This window comes from Malaclemys terrapin, chromosome 8 (assembly GCF_027887155.1).
Source record: "Malaclemys terrapin pileata isolate rMalTer1 chromosome 8, rMalTer1.hap1, whole genome shotgun sequence".
NCBI lineage: Eukaryota > Metazoa > Chordata > Testudines > Emydidae > Malaclemys > Malaclemys terrapin.
The window spans coordinates 38,873,027-38,892,786 of record NC_071512.1 but is presented as its reverse complement, the minus strand read 5'-3'; the positions used below and the strand labels follow the sequence as shown (position 1 = coordinate 38,892,786).

Genomic DNA, 19,760 nt, shown 5'->3' with positions numbered 1-19,760 from the left:
CCAGACCTCCTCCCTCACCGAAACTCCCTCCCAGAGCCTTGGGCGGGTGGGGAGGCAGAGTTTGGGCAGGGGTGGGTTCTGGGCACCACCAAAATTTCTACAAACCTGCCACCCCTGATCCTGCCCTGCAAACCTGAACTCCCAGCATTCTCAGGACACATACTGATCCCTAGTGGCCACTGCTGATATCCAGCACCTCCCTCCTCTCTTAACCTGTGAGTCCCTCTCTGGATTAGAACTGGACTGGAACCAAAGACCATCTTGGAAGCAACATTACCATCCCAAGCAGTCAAAAATCATGAGTTGACTCCCCAAAATCACAGGCTCTACCACCTCCACTTCATTCATTCTTCAGCGGCAATTCGGCGGCAGGCCCTTCCCTCCGAGAGGGACTGAGGGAAACACCGCCAAATTGCCGCCAAAGAGCCAGCCCTGGGGGAGGGCACAATTTTTAATTCTTGCCTCGGATGCAAAAATACCTAGTTACGGCTCTGGTGGGAGGTGTATGTGATGGCTGATTGTGGTTCCCATGTGCATGATGCCTGCATGTCATGTAGTTTCCTGCACTGAGGGGTTGCTCTCCCATGGGGTGAGGGGTCCAGAACTGGATCGGAGATGGAAGAACACCCTGATTCTTGCTGTGTGGCTAGAGCTCAGGTCCTGCTGGTGGAGGCAGTGCCCATGGGAAGGGCCCAGCAGCATTGGGACCTCTCCTGAGAAGAGGGGCTCGAGGAGGAATTAGGGGCAGTAGGCAAGGTCAGAGAGCAGCCAGGCAGTGAAGAGTCCTCCCTGCTGACCTGCGCTACGCCATGGCCCAGCACAACTCTGTGTGTGTCTATAGTGTCTGTATATACTGTGTACTTGCTGCCCGGGACAGGGCCCTGTTCCTGGATATTTATACCCATTCCCTCCACCTGCAGTGCAAATAAAAGACTCTTTTTGCAGCCAGAGGGTTCAACTAATGGGAGCTGAGCCACACAGACATGACCAGGGCATGTGAGCCACAACACGGGCTGAGCTGTGCAACAGGGCCTGGGCCAAACCATGAGGTGTGACAGGCAGAGACAGCTGGAAGGCTGTGACTGGTGCATGGGCGCCAGGGTGTGTGGTGAGCTGGGAGGGAGTGGGGGGTGCGGGAGCCAGAAGGGCATCGGAGTCCACAAGTGGTGAGCAGAGGAGGGTTGGGGTGTGTTACAGAGTCCCTGGGCGATGCTCTGGAACTGCTCCCCACAAAGCCAGTCAGGACTTTGGGGAGCCTCCTCTCCCTTGGAGCAGACTGTCTTCAGGGCAAGAAGCTCACACGGCTTCACCTCCTGGGTCTCTCCTGGGAGCATTCAGCATATGCCCCTCCGTGCGCTTCCCACAGCGAGTCCGCCCAGGCAGGGTCCTGGGGAAGCCAAAGGGTTCTGCACCTCCCACTTCGCAGTCAGACGTGACTCTCAGTCAGCCAGTAAAACAGAGGTTTATTAGATGACAGGAACACGGTCTAAAACAGAGCTTGTAGGTCCAGCAGCGAACGGGACCCCTCGGCCGGGTCCATTATAGGGTACAGAGAGCCAGACACCCACGTCTGCCCTCACTCCTAGTCTCCAGATAGCTCCAACTTCCAAACCCCCTCCAGCCCCTCCTTCTCTTGGCTTTGTCTCTTTCCTGGGCCAGGAGGTCACCTGATCTCTTTGTTCACCTTTAGCTATTTCCTTGCAGGGGGGGAAGGGGCCCTGGCCATTTGTTGCCAGGGACACAGTGTCAGTGATTTATGTACACTGGCCTTTCCCCACCACCTAGAGACTTAAGAAATGCATAGGGGAAACTGAGGCACCCACACAGTATTCAGAGGAAACATTAAGAACAGTCCCACTTCATCACAGGGTGTTTGCCTGGTGTCACTGAGTGTGGGGGGGTCAGGGCCCCGTATCCCCCTCTTCCTGCAATTCACTGAGACTCTCAGCCAGCCAGTAAAACAGAAGGTTTATTAGATGACAGGAACACAGTTTAAAACAGAGCTTGTAGGTACAGAAAACGGGACCCCTCAGTCAGGTCCATCTTGGGGGGTGGAGAGCCCAGACCCAGATTCTGGGCCTCCCTCTCCCCAGCCAGCTCCCAACTGAAACTCCCTCCAGCAGTCTCACCCAGCCACACACCCCAGCTCCTCCTCCAGCCTTTGTCCCGTTTCCCAGGCAGAAGGTGTCACCTGGCCCCAACCCCAGAGTACGAAGGGCAGCCACCATCGTTTACGTGCTGGCCATCAAGTATCATCGCTCAGTGAAGTCACACCCTTATTTCCCATCACCATCTAGTATTAATGCAGACAGTAAACTAGTAAAACTCCCATGCAACATTACCAGGTTAATACTCCTTACTCCCTATTCCGTCACACCTGGCACCAGCGCTACCCCAGACCGCGCTGGGGGAGGTGAGGGCTGTGGGCTGCCCGGGCATTGTGTTCCCCAGTGACCCTGCTGCCAAGGCCTGAGCTGTGGTCGATCAGCAGCGTGTCTGTCGGTGTGGTTAGGAGCCTGACTCGGCCCCAAGGGTGAAGCCAGCTGTGACGCACTGGGCGACACAACGCAGTTGGAAGGACAGGAGGCAGGGCAAGTGCAGGCCCTTGCCTGCTGGGCAAGCTCCCCTCCTGGGGCAATGGTGCAGAGGAAGGAGCTGCTCTGGTGTACAGGGGCTGCAGTGTGTGGTGGGGGTTCCCTAGGTGCCTCCCAAGCCTCTACCCTCAGTGACACCTTCTGCCAGAGCCCTGAGGGGTTAAGCCCGGCCCAGGCTGAGCAGGAAGGAGAAGCTGCCTGCAGCTCCTGTTCTGGCAGCAGTGATGCAGCTGCAGCACATGGATGCAGGAGCCTAACACCACGGGGTGCCCAGAGTGCTGCTGGAGTTGGGCCTGTAGGCTGTTCCTGCATCCCTGAGCACAGGCCAGGTCCGGGAGCAGCCCCAGCCCCAGAAGGGCTGGGCTGAAACAGGCAAGACCCAAGACACCTGTGCTGTTTTGGCCTTCGGGGAAGGTCACACTTGTCGCCATGGACTCTGAATGACTGGCCAACTTCCAGGCCTGTCTCCCACAGTGGGAGCTCGGTCTCCTCATAGCCCTGGTCGCCTGCTGGAGGTCGCAGGGGGAGCAGGGAGCTGCATCATGGGATAGCACTTGCCCTGCGGGGAGCCCTGGGGAAGGGAAAGGGCTGAGGGCTGATGCTGATGTTGGAAAGGGGCAGAGCGGGGGCCTCAGGGCCGCAGCAGGGAGATGGCGGTCATGGCAGGAGCCTCAGTGGATGCACTCCCATCTGGAACCCTGGGCACACCTGGGGGGTTGAGGGTCCCATCAGGAGCCCAGGGCCAGAGCTGAGAGGAGGGTCACAGCAAGGTTTGTGCTCCAGCACTGGGGGTGTTCAGGGCTGCAGTGGGTCACCGAGTTACTGGCATGGAGTTGAGGTCAAGGTGTGGGTGTGGGTCGGCCCTGGGGGATTCTCAGGGTCACACTGGGGCTGAGCTGAGAGCACCCTGCGGTGAGGGAGGGATGGGCTCCCAGGGAGCAGCTCCCCCACCCACTATCCTAGCTCACTTGGGGGAGGACATGTGCCAGCTGGGGGCTGTACACAAGACACACAAGGACACAGAAAACGGTGAGGGTAAAATCACTTTGCCTTTAGTTTAATGGACACGGCTGGGAGCGGGGCCCATGCTGCAGACACCTGTTCCAGGATCTCAGCCTCCTGTTTGCAAGGGAGCCTGGGTTGCCAATGCAGGGAGCCTGCCTGAGTCTGCAGCCAGCCTGAAACAGCAGCTCCCAGTGGGAGGAACTGCCCCCTCATCTGAATGAGGGTGGATTCTGAAACCTAATGACAGCACAAACACGACCCTACTACTGAGCATTGCACCAGTGAATATTTTACCCCCTTGATTCCAAACAGACTGAACAGGGGCCAGCAGTCCCTCTGCCAAACTGGCCACGTTCCCCTGGCCACGTCTCAGCACAGCTCCACACTGTTAATACAACAACATGGGAGCACATTGACACGTGACAGGGGGCAGCAGCCAGTGTGGGAGCTGAGTTCCAGATTCAGTAACCAGGGCCCATGTCTCCATGTGCACCCCTGACCCTGGCCATGTCTGGATGTCCAGGACGCTGCCGGTTTGCAGTGTGTGCCCCCAGAGGCCACAGGGACCCTGGTGCAGCTGGTGAGTCCAGATCACTGGACCATGCAGAGCCTGAGGATACTGAGGGACTGATGTGCATTAGGTACCGAGCCCCATGGGGTATGGCAGCACCACTTAAAGGGGAAGGAACTCAGCCAAGGACCCAGAGGGAGGCAGTGTCAGTGCTGCTCCTGGTCCCTGTCTCCCTCTCCTGAGATGGCACCCATGGCATGGCTGGAGGTGCCCTCTGTGCAGCTCGCCCGGAGCTGGGGCAGGGTGAGGTGTGGGCCCTGCGCCACAGAGGAAGCGCTGGGGGCAGAGCTGGAGAGCAAGCCATTTCCAAATGCTTGGTTGCCCCATGGGCAGTGGTGGGGGAAACACAAAGCAGTTTCCTAGTCCCCTCCCACTGCCTGAAGGCTCCCCTGGCCTAGGGCTGGCTGTGCTCGCTGGACCTCTGGGGCAGCACCTGCTTCTCGGAGGCCCTGCCTGAGGAGGACTTGTTATGCCCCATCCGGCAACAGGGCCTGGCCCGGAGCCGGGCCCGGAAGTCCCGGGAGACGTAGAAGTAGATGAAGGGATCGAGGCAGTTGTTGAAGGCGCTGACGGCCAGGGCCAGCACATACCAACTGTAGGTGAGGTTGTGCCACTCGGGCTGGGGCTGCAGGTAGTGGAAGAAGAGCAGCACATTGCTGGGCGTGAAGCACAGGGTGAAGACGAGCAGCACCAGGGCCAGGAGGCGTACCACATGGCCATAGTGCCGCCCCTTGTGGAGCAGCCGCCGCAGCACCGAGCCGTAGGAGATGGTGATGAGCACGAAGGGTGCAGCGAAGCCCAACACCACCAGCGCAGGAAAGTAGTAGGCCAGCTCGCGCTCCGTGTCCGGCTCCAGGATGTCATGGCAGGTGGTGATGTTCAGCTCTGGGACGTGCTGGGAATGGCGGTAGCGCAGCAGCGGGCTCAAACCCAGCCCCACGGCCAGCCAGACACCCACACAGACTCCCGCCGCCTGCCAGACATGCCGGGAGCCCCTCCACAGGAAGGGGTGCACCAGTGAGATGTAGCGGTCCAGGCTGATGCAAGTGAGGAAGAGGATGGAGCCGTACATGTTCCCATAGAACAGGGTGACCAGGGCACGGCATGCGTAATCCCCAAGGAGCCAGTCGTTGCCCAGCAGATGGTAAGAGATCTTGAAGGGCAGCAGGAAGGTGAAGATCAGGTCGGCACCGGCCAGGTTGAGCAGGAAGAGGGTGGAGGCGCATTTCTTGGTCTTGGTGGCCAACACCCAGAAAGCCAGGGCATTGGCTGGCAGTCCGACCAGCAGCACCGTGGAGTAGAGTGTGGGGATGAGCAGTGTGGTCACTGGGCTGCAGAGGTAAGACTTCAGCCAGGAGCCGGAGAACGTGGTATTCCTGCCGGCCTCCTCGCTGGCTGGGAGGCGGATCATGGCTCGGCCTTTGATTTGACTGGGTGCTACAGGGCCAAGAGAGAAGGGTTAGGGCACTCCTACAGTCTGCAGGGCAGGAGCCTGGGCACAGCCTGCTGCCCCCCATGCCAGGCCTGCAGATCACCAATGCTCTGCCCAGCCCCTGCTTGGGGCACTGCGCAGGCAGGGGGAACTCAGACCCATGTATATCCCCATTCTGCAGAAGGGGACCCAAGGCCACAGAAGGCAAGAGGCTCCCAAGGCCATGCAGCCAGGCAGAGGCAGAGGCAGAGGCAGGATAAGAACCCAGGAGTCCTGGGTCCGAGTCCTGTGTGTAAGCCACAGACCGGCCTTCCCATGTCTTGAAATAGCCACCAGAGGGCAGCGTTCTAGCACAACGCTGGGTCCCAGTAGACAAGGTCGGGGAGGGAACAGCTGATGGGGAGAGAGACAAGGTTTGAGACACACACAGCTCTCCTTCAGGGCTGGGAAAGGTACCTGGAGCCAGAGGTGTTTGCAGGCCCCATCACCTGGCATGGGCCCTTGCAATACCCATTTATGAGCTCTCCACCCTGTGTTCAGCTGTGACGCCCCGAGGCTATGTCTACACTCAAACCGCTACTGAGGCACAGCTACTGCGCTGCAGTGCTTCAGTGTAGCCACTGGGGCATGGCGCGGGTCCTCCCAGCGCTGCTATTAATCCCCCACCAGGCAGGCACTGGAAGGAGTCTGTCCCCAGAGCACTGTCCACACGGGGGGAGGTCGGCTTCACACAAGGCTCGGGGGGTGGATTTTTCACCCCAAGTGATGGAGCTGGATTGCCTTACCCTGGCCTGAGGCCCTTTGCCAGCTGAGGAAGAGCTCTATCTAGCCTCAGAGCTCGGCTCTCCCACTGACAGATCTGAGCTCCCGGGCACTGGAATACCAGGCTGGGCTCTGCCTGGAGCCCTTTCACCCCTGGGATTATCCCCATTGCAGCCCAGCAGGAGCTGCCCTAGACCCATCACCCAGCCCAGGCCAAAGAGACACCAAGTACCGGTAATATACCACACTGATCACACCCCTCCCCCCTCGGCAGCTCCATGGGGAGGGCGGGGCAACTTCTTGGGGGGGCAGATGTTTGTTGAGGGTAGGGGTTGGCTCTTGCTCCAGCTGAGGAGCAGGGTTGCATTACCAGGCTGGGTGCCTGGTAACGAAGTTGCATCCAGTTAGTGTCTTGGCAAAATCCCAGACACCAGACAATTCTGGTGCTTATATTTTGCCTATTGCTAGTGTGTGGTTGGTAAAGGGTGTAGCAACTCTGTCTAATCAGGGTAATACCCTAGCCAGGGCACAAGGAGAGCATGAAGGTGATTTGGTTGTGTTATCTACTGATGGTGTGGAAACTTGTAGCAAGAAGGAAAGGATTCCTGAACTTGTGTGTGGCAAAGGGAAGGGAAATGTTTCTAACCTTTTATCTAGGAAGTCTATGGGTTTGCCTGAAAGGGGATTGTGTAAAAATCTGCCTGATGGGCCAAAGGTGATCCTGGATGTAAGTAAGACCCAGAAAAAGTCTGTCGTTTCTCAGGAAAGTGTTCCTTTAGAGCAGGCCCTAGATGAAGAGGGTAAGGGCAAAATTTCTGTGAGGGGTGATTTGCTGCTTAGAAAAGCTCCTGGGGAAAAAGAAGAACAGGAGTACTTGTGGCACCTTAGAGACTAACAAATTTATTAGAGCATAAGCTTTCGTGGACTACAGCCCACTTCTTCGGATGCATATAGAATGGAACATATAATGAGGAGATATATATACACACATACAGAGAGCATAAACAGGTGGGAGTTGTCTTACCAACTCTGAGAGGCCAATTAATTAAGAGAAAAAAAACTTTTGAAGTGATAATCAAGCTAGCGGAGTACAGACAGTGTGATAAGAAGTGTGTGAGAGTACTTACAAGGGGAGATAAAGTCAACGTTTGTAATGGCTCAGCCATTCCCAGTCCTTATTCAAACCGGAGTTGATTGTGTCTAGGGGAAAGAAATCCTCATGGTAATCTGTGCAAGCAGTTCCCTGCAACTGAAGGATGTGAGAGTGATTTAATCAAGGAAGTTTCAGTTCCTAACAGCCAGAAATTTTCTGTTGTGAATGGATCCACTGACTTTCCTTTCGAAAGATCCAGTGTGGGTAGCTTTGAGAAGGTCTCAGATGGAGTAAGAGCTGTTAAGAAAGTTGAGCAGCCCTATAACCAAGTGGCTGTGTGTGGCCAGCTTGTTGGGAAGACAATGGTGTTGGAACAGGAATGTCTCCATGCTAATTCTGTGAGTGAGCAGTCTGTGCTTCAGGGTCTGAAGACAGATTCGGTTAATGGGGTTTCAAAGCAGAACAGTTTTATGGCTAAATGCTTGAGGATGCAGGGGAGAGCAAGCAAACTCTCACCCTCAGACTCTTTAGATTTGTGTGGTATCTCTTTAAGACAGAGTCCAGCCTTGGAAATGATAGCAGTTAAGGATATGAAAACTGGTGGACTGGTTTCTGTCTGTGGTAATGCAAATTACTTGTCTGGCTGGAAGGGGAAGGACTTGCTAATAGCTGTTAGCACAGAGAGCCCACCCCATCAGCCAGTGAATTCTGTTAAGCAAGAAAAATCAGGGTGTGATCCTGCAGGACAAGGAGGAAAGAGAAAACTGAATTTTGCAAAGGAAAGCCACAGGTTAACCCTAAAATGCCCAAACTCCAATGGTATTGAGCCAAAGGTGTGGCATGACAACCATGATTGTAGATGGACACTTGCAATGGATTTGTTGTTAATGCTAATGGTAATTTTGTAACTAATGCGTTGCTATTACCAAGAACTGTAAGAATGTACAATGTTCCTAATCTGTTGGAAAATCCCTTGAACATGTTAAAAGGAGTACATGAGAACACACTTTATGTTAAAAGGCCTTGTTATACTAATGTTTCACAGTTGATGCCTGTAAACAGTATTGGAACTTTTCACAGGAGAAAAGACATTCCAGACCTAATGTACTGTATGAGAAGGGAAACTAAGGCACACTACCATATTGCTTTCATGGCTAAATGCCAAGATTCCTGTACTATGAACATCATTAATATCTGCATTTATTTGATGTTAATTGGGTTCCAAACATTTGCCCGAGCTTGTATGGATAAAGTAGCTGTTTTCTTTAGCTCTTGGCAAGGTCACATGAGACATACAGGAACCATGCTGCAAGAGCAGATCCAATCCACTATTGTTCTAGCCAAGTTTTACCTTGAGTTTGTAAAGAGGTTCAATCATGTTGTTGAACACAATTTTGATAAACCATTTCTGTTGTTCTTTAGCCAGCTAAGCCATAGTGCCTAACCCCGATACTAGCCATAGTGAGATAAACCCAAGGATGGGGAGCTCTTGGGATGCAGTCAGTGATGTTTGTGTCATCCCTTCCTGCATCAATTTTGCGTTGGGGGTGTGACGTTATTGATATAATCTGGGACCATATAGATCATTGTTGCAACCAAGGTCCTGTAGTGGCACCCAGATCTTGTATAAAGGGGGTCAAATGGGGTGTCTAGGACAAGGTTATGGTTTACTGGTTATGATTATGCTGTCTATATGTGTGTATCACTTTTGTAGTTGAAGTTATGAATATTGGCTCTATACTGTCTGTATTTCAAACTTATGCTATGCTGCTGGGTGACATCCCAGACAAACTGGTGTTAGCTCTGCCTAGCCTGCTTGATGGCCCATTAAGGACCATCAGCTATACAATGGACCCATTGAGAGAAGGCAGATAGGCCTTGTAACTCAGCAAAGTATGCAGGGACTGGCCCATGTGACTCCAGACTCCATTTTGCTGTAATTTTCCACAGTAAGAACAAAGAGGTGTTCTTACACCTGGAAAAGACTATATAAGGCTGATGCCTCATCTCCATCTTGTCTTCAATCCTGCTTCATACCTCTGGAGGAACTTTGCTACAAGCTGAAGCTTTGAACAAAGGACTGAGGACCCATCCCAGCGGGGGATGTATTCCAGAGACTTGATTTGAACCTGCAGTTTATTCCATCGCCGCTGCAAGCCTGAACCAAGAACTTTGCCATTACCGTATGTAATTGATTCCATTTAACCAATCCTAACTCTCATCTCTATCTTTTTCCTTTTATGAATAAACCTTTAGATTTTAGATTTTAAAGGATTGGCAGCAGCGTGATTTGTGGGTAATACCTGATTTGTATATTGACCTGGGTCTGGGGCTTGGTCCTTTGGGATCAGGAGAACCTTTTTTCTTTTACTGGGGTATTGGTTTTCATAACCATTTGTCCCCATAACGAGTGGCACTGGTGGGAGTACTGGGAAACTGGAGTGTCTAAGGAGATTGCTTGTGAGACTTGCGGTTAGCCAGTGGGGTGAGACCGAAGTCCTCCTAGTCTGGCTGGTTTGGTTTGCCTTAGAGGTGGAAAAAACCCCAGCCTTGGGCTGTAACTGCCCTATTTGAGCAATTTGTCCTGAGTTGGCACTCTCAGTTGGGTTCCGCCAGAACCGCATTGTCACAGGTAGGGGTTGGCTCTTGCTCCAGCTGAGGAGCAGGGTTGCATTACCAGGCTGGGTGCCTGCCCTGAGGAGCTGTCACCCTGCCACTCCAAAGGCAGGACAAGCATTTGGGGGAGGGGCGCTCGGTGTGGGGGAACCAGAGGGAGCCGTTGAGGTGGACTTGGAATAGGAGCAGGGATGGGCAGCCGGGGGGAGCTGAGGAAGCCAAGCGGGCGGCAAAGAGGGCCATGTCTGCGTGACCTGCATGGTGCGGAGACTGGCGCAGTCAGCTTGGGGGGAGCAAGGAGAGCAGGTGTGGGGACCAGGAAAGAGGATGCAGCACCAGGACATGCACAGCACATGGTGAGGGAGAGGTGGGGGGAGATGGGGTCAGCATGAAATGGGACAGCAGCCCCCCTCCCCAAGGAGATGGCAGAGAAGCAGTGGGGGATTAGAGGGGAGAAGCAGGGGAAGGTGGTGTATGGGGGGGCAGGGATGGCACAGAACCCCGAGGCATGGGAGGGAGGAGATGCTGGCAGGGCTCAGCCCCTGCTCTCGGCTGCTCGCAGCGGGGTCTCCCCAGTCTTGCCCATGCTGGTGAGGCCAGGAGCATGCAGAGTGCTAGAAGCACAGGGGAAGAAGGGAGCCGCTGCAGGGGCGGACCCTGTGGACTGAGTGAGGGGGACCCCATTTGGGAGCGGGCTGGGGTGGGCAGAGGGCAGATCCAGGCAATGACCCATCTTGGGGGCGCTCCCCAGAGGACACACTGTCTCCCGTCTGTGTTATGGCTGCCTCCTGCAGGGGGCACTGCAGGGCAGCCATGATAGAGCCACAGAGCATCCCACTCCAGCTCGTGTCCCGGGCGGGGGAGGAACGAGTGGCATGGATGTGCTCTCCAGACCCAGCCATGAGCCCTGCTATACAGGCACTGCGGGCACATGGCCCTGCTCCCAGGCTCCCAGAGTCTGTTGCTGAAGCTTCTGGGTGGATGTATCAGCAGTGACCAGGAGGGGGCACTGAGAGCCCCTGCTGTGCCCCCTCCCCCCTGGAGCCTTCCCACCCTGGTGAGCTGATCCCTGCACACTGAGCCCCAAAGAATCCATCACCTACCCCCGTCATCTCTGGTGCAAGGAGCTGGTTGCAGGCAGAGGATGGCGGGGCCAAGGCTTCCTCCAAGGACTCCTGGCATCAGTTCAGGGCCAGATGGACTGGCCCAGCACGGCCTCCATCCCCAGGACTGGGCCGGCCAGGCTCCAGGTTAGGTGTCAGGAACCATATTCAAAAAGAAGGAAGGACCCGAGCCCCTGACAGCCCTTTCCCTGGGCCCAGCCTGCTGAGAGCTGCCAGAGTTGTGAGGAAAAGCCCAAGGACTCAGTCGAAAATCTCCTAGATCAAAGGATGATGCCAGGCCCAGCAGCAGCAGCCCGGTCACGCTGCAAAGTGCCAGATGCACCAGGGGCGTGCTGTGAGCTTCTACTGCTCACTGAGGTTTTCACAGTGTCTCAACTTGCTGGCCCCCCACCCTCCCAGAACACGCAGCCAGACACACACAGCCTGTGCTCCCTAGAGGTTGTGATGTCGGGACGCAGTGTGCCTGGGTGGCTGGCGTTGCTGTGGCCCAGGGGCAGTTAGTCTGAGCCCTGTTCTGAGGAGGAGCCTGGCACTCTGCTGTGCATTACAGGTGGTTGCCTGGAGTTTATGCTTTAAAGCGTTCAAGAGCAGCTAATGCTTAACTAAAGCCTGGTTCAAAGTACCAGACAGACACTGTTACAGGAAATTAGCGGCAGTTTGTTGGTATTCTGTGTGGTAGGTCTGGCCTTGACCGCTGGGAGCAGAGCACTTTAACCATGGGGCTCGTGGTAGTAGGCTACTGAGTCGCCACGTTAAATTGTGTTTGAGACAATTCCATCTGAGCCCTGCTCCAGACAGACCCTGAATCTCTTGCTGCTCTGATTGCAGGTGTTTGTTCTAGCAGCACTGAGCAAGAATCATGTGCCCACAGAGCGCACTATCGGAGTTTGACGTGTGTTACAGCAGCACGCCCTCTGCCCCTACCCCTCACCCCAGGGTATGTGCAATGCAGCTCAGCCCTTCCTGGTCAGGAAAGAAGAAAGCCTAGCTTGCCTAAGAAGCAATGGCTAAGCAGGGCCACACTCCCCAGCCGCAGGGATCTGAGTGGGAGCACACCAAAGGCAGGGCAGACAGAAGGGGGTCCGACTAGGAGCAATGGGATGAAGTTAAGGGGAAACGTACACAGAAAAATAGTAGTGGACTTTTCACAGGGTGGACCGGGCTGGTAGCACCACCTGTTATTAAGGTTGCCCAGCGCGTCCTGTTACAGGGCCCTGTTTTCAGTTCCCTACAGCTTTACCAAACTTATCCACTTGGGCTGAAATTGTCCATGCAGGGTGCCTGCCTCAGGCTGAACTTTAGGGGGGGAAGTTGCAGCCAAAATAGTCCAGCCATTTGCAAGGAACTAGGGTGGGAGACCGAGATTAGACTGGCTGACGTTTCCATGTCACCACCAGGAGGCCATGCTGAGCACCACAGGAAGATTAGGCACCACAGGAAGTACTGCCCAAAGGGGCCATAGTGATAGCACCCTTCAGGCTTCTGATTGGCCCATGCTCACTATTTAAGCCTGGAGGGTGGCCCAGGAAGTTGTCTGGATAGAAACACAGACTTCTGGCTCCAGACTGTGCCTGGCTTCCTGATCTCTGTCTCTGACCCCAGCCTCAGCTCTCCACCCCTGCCTGACCCTGACACTTACCTATTGATCATGGCTCTAGTGATTAATCCAGTCCCTGCTTGCTGACTGCCGCCTCATGGCCATCCTTGATGTGTGGCCACCACCCCAGCTGTGACTGCTAGGCCAGATTGCCTACGTCCCAGGCCCTCACACCTGGGTTATTAAAGCCTTGAAAAAGCAAGCCAGGCCCAAAGAGGCCAGGGACTGTGAGCCCTTCATCTAGGGCATCTGGCCTCCTGACGTTGTGGACTCTTTACCATCCTGAAAGGGGAAAGAACTAGCAACAATCTGGCCAGAAAGCTGAGGTGACATCAAAGACCCAACAAGCAGGCTAGATGGCAATTGGTACATCAAAGGAATAGGGAAACTGAGGCAGAGTTGCTGTGTTGCCTGGTTTTGCCACAAGGGGGTGCTGAGGATTGACAGTGACCTCTGCCAGTATGCCCACCAATGTGTGCCATTCCCAGACAGTGTCTTGGTCTGCAAGGCACATGACAAACCTATCAAACAGAGACAAGTACTCACCACCCAGCCCTGATGCCAGTGCAGAAACTACAAATCACTGAGATGCAAAGGAGCAGGAACTGGGTACAACTGTGGCAAACACCCCTTTTACCAGTGGAAGTCCCCAAAATACTCAAACCAAATTGGAAACCATTTTTGTTGTTGCTTTTCAGTTTCCAAACCTCAAAATGAAACACAAAATACTGAAATGTTTTGTCTGGAAAGTGGCATCATTTTTCCACTGAAAACTTCTAGCCAAATGGACCTGATCTCTTGGAGTTCCGATAAAATCCAGCCAGGATTTTTTCGTTCAAAACCATGTTGACCTGCTCTACTTGCTCTAGTGTTGCAGTGATTTTGGAAACCAACCTGTACAACTTAATCAGGAATGCCCCCTGGGCTCTGTGTATCCACCATGAGCTGCTGTCGCCTCCACCTAGGACAGCAGAAGTACATTAAATCGTGATGGGCCTCCATTGTAACAGGAAGCCCCTTGGACAAAAGGCTGGATTTTACCGTGGAGAACTGGTCTGTCAGGGGAGCGGTTGTCTGGCAACAAAGGCACCTGCTGGGGCTCACCTGACTGCAGGTATAAAGGGCAGAAGCTGGTGTGTGTGTGTGTGTGTGTGTGTGCTCTCTTTCTGGTCATTTTTCACCAGTTTAAAAATGTGGGGGGACCCATCTACCTGAAGATGGCCTCCCAAGGAGCTGAATGGGGGGAAATGCAGATAGGGTTTATTTCTTGTTCAGCCAGTCACTCAGACAAACAAGTCTGTTTACATTTGCAGGAGATAATGCTGCCTGCTTCTTGTTCACAATGTCACCTGAAAGTGAGAACAGGTGTTCGCATGGCACTGTTGCAGCCGGCGTCCCAAGATATTTACGTGCCAGGTGTGCTAAAGATTTCTATGTCCCTTCATGCTTCATCCACTATTCCAGAGGACATGCGTCCATGCTGATGACAGGTTCTGCTCGATAATGATCCAAAGCAGTGCGGACCGACGCATGTTAATTTTCATAATCTGAGTCAGATGCCACCAGCAGAAGGTTGATTTTCTTTTTTGGTGGTTCGGGTAATGTAGTTTCCGCATCAGAGTGTTGCTCTTTTAAGACTTCTGAAAGCATACTCCACACCTCGTCCCTCTCAGATTTTGGCAGGCACTTCAGATTCTTAAACCTTGGGTTGAGTGCTATAGCTGTCTTTAGAAATCTCACATTGGTACCTACTTTGTGTTTTGTCAAATCTGCAGCAAAACTGTTCTTAAAATGAACATGTGCTGAGTAATCTGAGACTACTATAACATGAAATATATGGCAGAATGTGGGTAAAACAGAGCCGGAGACATACAATTCTCCCCCAAAGAGTTCGGTCACAAATTTAATTAATGCATTATTTTTTTAATGAGCATCAGCAGCATAGAAGCATGTCCTCTGGAATGGTGGCCGAAGGATGAAGGGGCATACGAATGTTTAGCATATCTGGCACGTAAATACCCTGCAATGCCGGCTACAAAAGTCCCATGTGAACACCTGTTCTCACTTTCTGGTGACACTGTAAATAAGAAGAGGGCAGCATTATCTCCGGTAAATGTAAACAAACTTGCTTGTCTTAGCAATTGGCTGAAAAAGAAGTAGGACTGAGTGGACTCGTAGGCTCTAAAGTTTTGCATTGATTTGTTTTTGAGTGCAGTTATGTAACAAAAAAAATTCTACATTTGTAAGTTGCATTTTCATGATAAAGAGATTGCACTACAGTACTTGTATGAGGTGAATTGAAAAAATACTATTTCTTTTGTTTATCATTTTTATAGTGCAAATATTTGTATAAAAAATAATAATATAAAGTAAGCAGTGTATACTTTGTATTCTGTGTTGTAACTGAAATCAATATATTTGAAAATGTAGAAAAGCATCCAAAATATTTAATAAATTTCAATGGTATTCTATTGATTAACAGTGTGATTAAAATTGCAATTAATCGCAATGAATTTTTTTTTATCGCAATGAATTTTTTTGAGTTAACCGCGTGAGTTAATGGCAATTAATCAACGACCCTAATCTGTGTATTTCTTGTGTGTGATTTAGTAAAGAGCACCAGTGTTATGGAGCTCTGCGCAAAGTGTTTGTATGTTCCGTGCTACCCCTGAGGCAGTTAACTGTAACCCAGAAGGTTCACACTTTTGCTGAGGTTCTGGGAGAGCACGTTTATGCTCCAGGGTGAGTCCAAGGGCCAGTAGTAGTTCAGGGGCACCATGCCCTTCTAGAAAATATCTTCAGAACGCCTTGTGTAATGGGCATTGGACAGTGAGTCTCCCGGTCCTCGATTGCAGAAGCCACCAGATCTTAACAGAGCAACAGTGCGCGTATATATAGCTAGGCCTGCTTTGCATGTGGTTACTAAAATCAGTCACCAACAGTGCCCGTGTGGCTTCCTCTTTCTTAATGTTGTGCAGAAACAAAGACTCAGCACCTGCCGTCAGCCTAATGCTTCGTTGCTGCTGCTGCACCACACAGCCTGGAAGTGCCCTACAAGATGGGCCCGAACTCCTGCCTTAGCAACCTTCAGTGCAGAACCTGAGCAAAGTCGCTCTGCTGAATTCCTGTGTGTCAGAGCCATGCCTGACACAGATTCAATAGCATCAGTACCAAAATGAGGCCCCATGGCTCTGAAGCTCCAGCAGGATGGCTAGATGGGAAAGCCCCTGGTGCTGTCAGTGGTAGGGATCGGGGAGGAAATGTGTGTGTAGCATGGGGCCACACCCCAAGGGGCAAGTTCCAGAAGATGCTGAGTTCTGAGGCCTGAGACTTCGGCCTGCTAGCAATTGAGCCGCAGACACGAGTGTCCGCAACGCTTGAGAGACGCCACAAGGGGGTGGGGGGGTTGGAAATTGGAGCCCTTGTGAAAGGCCAAGCAAAGGAGCCACGTATAACACGTCACGTGGCAACCCAAACTTGGACCAAGTGAGAATGGCCTGAGCTGTAGCAAAATGACCAGACCACTCGGTAAGAGCTGATGGCTGGGCTTTTGGGAGCTGGATCCTCTCGCAGACACTAACACAGCCCCAGCTGCAAGTGACAACTGGTAATGGCGCCCAACTCACTAGTGCTGAGTCTGAGCAAAGGCTGGCTGTTGGAGTACGTGACCTCAGCCGCACAGCCCAGCGGAAAGCCTGAGTAAGCAGCCTGACCACGGCTGCTCAGAACTTGGCGAGGAGCTGCACTGGTCAGGTGGAATACCCCAGCGGACAGCACTGGCAGCAGCCTGTGTGATGGGCAACGTCCAGGGGAACAGCCGACAAGGAACTGAGCACACAATTCACTGATTGCCAAGCCAAGATGCGACCAGAGCGTTATCTGGGCTGACACAGCGAGGAAAGCCATGTCCAACTGCCCCACTGGAAAGGGGGACCTGGGCTGCACTGACAGCCCCGGGGAGGCAGATATAGCGACATCAGAGATACAGCTATATTTCCCATGGCACCTGAGCCAACCGAGATAGCAACCTGAGTGCAGAGCAGGGAGGTGCCTGCAGCTCCCCTCACGCACAGGGGTGATTGCAGCCCCAGCAGGATTGCAGGGCTCAGGAGAGAGAGAGAGAGACTCTGCAGGCAGCGGTTGGAATCATGGTCTCTGTTTGCTCTTGCTAAACACAGAGTGTTTTGCCAGGACGCAGGCATTAGTGCTGACTGGAGTCTGGCAGAGGGTGCAGGTTGGATGGTTAATGCATTTGTGCATTCTTTATGCCTGTGCCAGAGAGGATGTTACAAGTCGATGCATTAAGCTCAGCTGCCTGGAGCCAAGTAGCTGGCTCCACACAGCTGAGCTTAATGTATCGACTTGTAACATCCCCTCTGGCACGGGCATAAAGAATGCATGACATTGCAAGGTATGTACATGAGCACAGCACTGCTCACACTGTGCTCCATAAAGCTGAGCCGTCCTCCTCCCCCAGCCTCCTTTACAGCCATTGGATTCTATGGCAGCTGGTCGAGTGGCCGAGAGCGTTGGACACTGCCGCATCCAGGAAGTAGTGATGCAGGGAGACCATCCATTGACCTGCTGTGGTTGTGATACCTACAATGCCCTTCCTGAATATGATACTGTGTAGGATTACCATATTTCAACACTGAAAAAAAGAGGACACTCCACGGGGGCCCCGCCCCTGCCCCCATTCCAACCCCTTCCCCGCCCCCATTCCAACCTCTTCCCCAAAGTCCCTGCCCCAACTCCGCCCCCTCCCCTGAGCACCCTGCATTCCCCCTCCTCCCTCCCACCCCCCGGGCTCTGGCTGCTGCTGCACTGGGGAAGTTGCTTTGGCCCCCGCTGCGGTGGAGAGTGGCGGGAGCCGGGAAAGTTGGAGCTCGGGGAGGAGGCGGCTGCGTGCTTGGATGCCGCCCGCCGCCTCTGTGCCCCAGCAGATCGGCAGATCGCAGGAGTTGTAAGTTTTGCTGCAGCCACTTGCACTCGGGGTCCCCTTACCATGCCTCCCTATTTTCCCGGACATGTTCGGCTTTTTGGAAATTCCTCCCAGACGGGGATTTGAGGACCAAAAAGCCGGACATGTCCGGGAAAATCCGGACGTATGGTAACCCTAATACTATGGGCCCAGTGCACCAGCCCCATTTATGTCTGTGAAGCACTGTGCATCCAGCCCTGCCATTGTCCACAGCAGGGAGAATTTTACGAGTGCACAAAGCAGCTGAACCCAGGAATTCAGGTGCGTGGGGTGGGGCGGTTCCCAGGGATGGAGGTCGAGAGCTCACCTGAGTTGCAGACAGGAGGGCATAAAGCACCAGGGGAAACCAAAAACCTTCAGCCAAGATTGTCAACATGGGTGGCTTAAGGTCAGGCTCCTGGGTCCATATTTAGGTACCTAAGTGGATGGCCTGATTTTCAAAGGCAGTGAGTCCCCAGCAGCTCCTGTTGACTCCAGTGGGAGCTCAGCACCTTTGAAAATCAAACCACTCCTTTAGGTGCCTGAAGATGGACGTAGGAGCCGATCAGCAGCCCCCAATGTTCCTTGGTCATGTTTCAGACCCAGCTGGATGGATTTCCTGCAGCCTGCGCCCAAGCCTGCCCCTTGGCTCTTGGACCAGGCAGGGAGCATTGCAGGTCAGCAGGGGCATTTGGTGTTATTTCTACCCAGCTGAGGCGGAGGAAGGGAGCCCTGGCCACAAGCTCATGGCTTTTTCATTTGGAAAGTCTACCAGCTGAGAAGAAGGAAGTGCACGGCCCACATCCCTCCTCCCCCAACCCCAGCGAAGTCTCAATCTGTCTCTAAGACAATGGTACGTGCACTCCTAGGGGCATGCAGAGATCTTCCAGGGGGTACATCAACTCATCTAGATATTTGCCTAGTTTTACAACAGGCTACAGAAAAAGCACTAGTGAAGTCAGTACAAATTAAAATTTCATACAGACAATGACTTGTTTATACTGCCCTATATACTGTACACTGAAATGTAAGGACAATATTTATATCCCAATTGATTTATTTTATAATTATATGGTAAAAATGAGAAAGTTGTTCAGTAACAGTGTGCTGAGTCACTTTTGCATTTTTATGTCTGATTTTATAATCAAGTAGTTTTTAAGTGAGGTGAAACTTGGGGTACACAAGACAAATCAGACTCCTGAAAGGGGTCCAGTTGTCCAGAAAGTTTGAGAGCCACTGCTCTGAGATAAACAAACAGCTGCCCCAAACGCTCCCAGCTCCAAATGGGCGGGCACATCCCTGCTCCACAGCCTCGGCAATAGCAGTACTCAGTGATAACAGAGCTCATGGGCCCTGACATCCTGACAGCAAATAGCGGCTGGGCCAGCCGATCATAGGGGGGACAGGAGGGCTCAGTCCCAATGCAGGACGAGCCCTGGGCTATGGGTGGGAATTTCATCAGACAGGTGTCCAGCCGAGGCCTCTGGGAGCAAGAAATCCTTGCACCAAACAGGAAGCCGTGGCAACGCATTCACCCCGCGGGGCCTTGGCCTCACCCACCAGGCAGCTCGGCACCTAGGCAGCGAGAAGGAAGAACCCATTTGCCTTACGCAGCCTTAGGAGCAGTGTGTCCAATTCTACCCAGCCAGGACTGAGAGTCTCCCCCCCAGAATTGCTCCCTGCCCCCCGCTGCAGTGAGCCCAAGAGGGGAGACCCCCATGGGCGTTGGGATGGCTTGAAGCGGGGGTGGGGGGCAAACCTCCTCACTGTGTGGAGCAAAGGAGCCTCGCAGGGCGCTTACCTGTCGGGCATTGCTCAGCCCAGCCCAGCCAGATGCAGGTGAGCAGGAGTGAAGTGCAGAGAGCTGCAGAGCATGGCCCAGAATGCAGGGACATCATGTTTGCAGCTCAGGCAGGCTTGGCTTTCTCTGAACCGGAGCAGCGAGTGCAGCACATGCATGGTGCCTTGCCAGGCTTTGTAGAGTGCTGGATGAGGGGACAGCCTCT

At 53.3% G+C, this 19,760-nt stretch overlaps 1 protein-coding gene across 1 annotated transcript; it reads right to left on the bottom strand.

The window, feature by feature from the left end:
* Window positions 1-1,988: 1,988 nt before the first annotated feature.
* Window positions 1,989-19,760, bottom strand: LOC128842296 (proteinase-activated receptor 4-like). The gene is made up of 2 exons (XM_054038199.1): window positions 19,556-19,760; window positions 1,989-5,607 (listed from the first exon to the last, which is right to left on the bottom strand). The coding sequence occupies exons 1-2, from the start codon at window positions 19,650-19,652 to the stop codon at window positions 4,565-4,567; spliced, it is 1,140 nt and encodes a 379-aa protein (XP_053894174.1). The 5' UTR covers window positions 19,653-19,760; the 3' UTR covers window positions 1,989-4,564.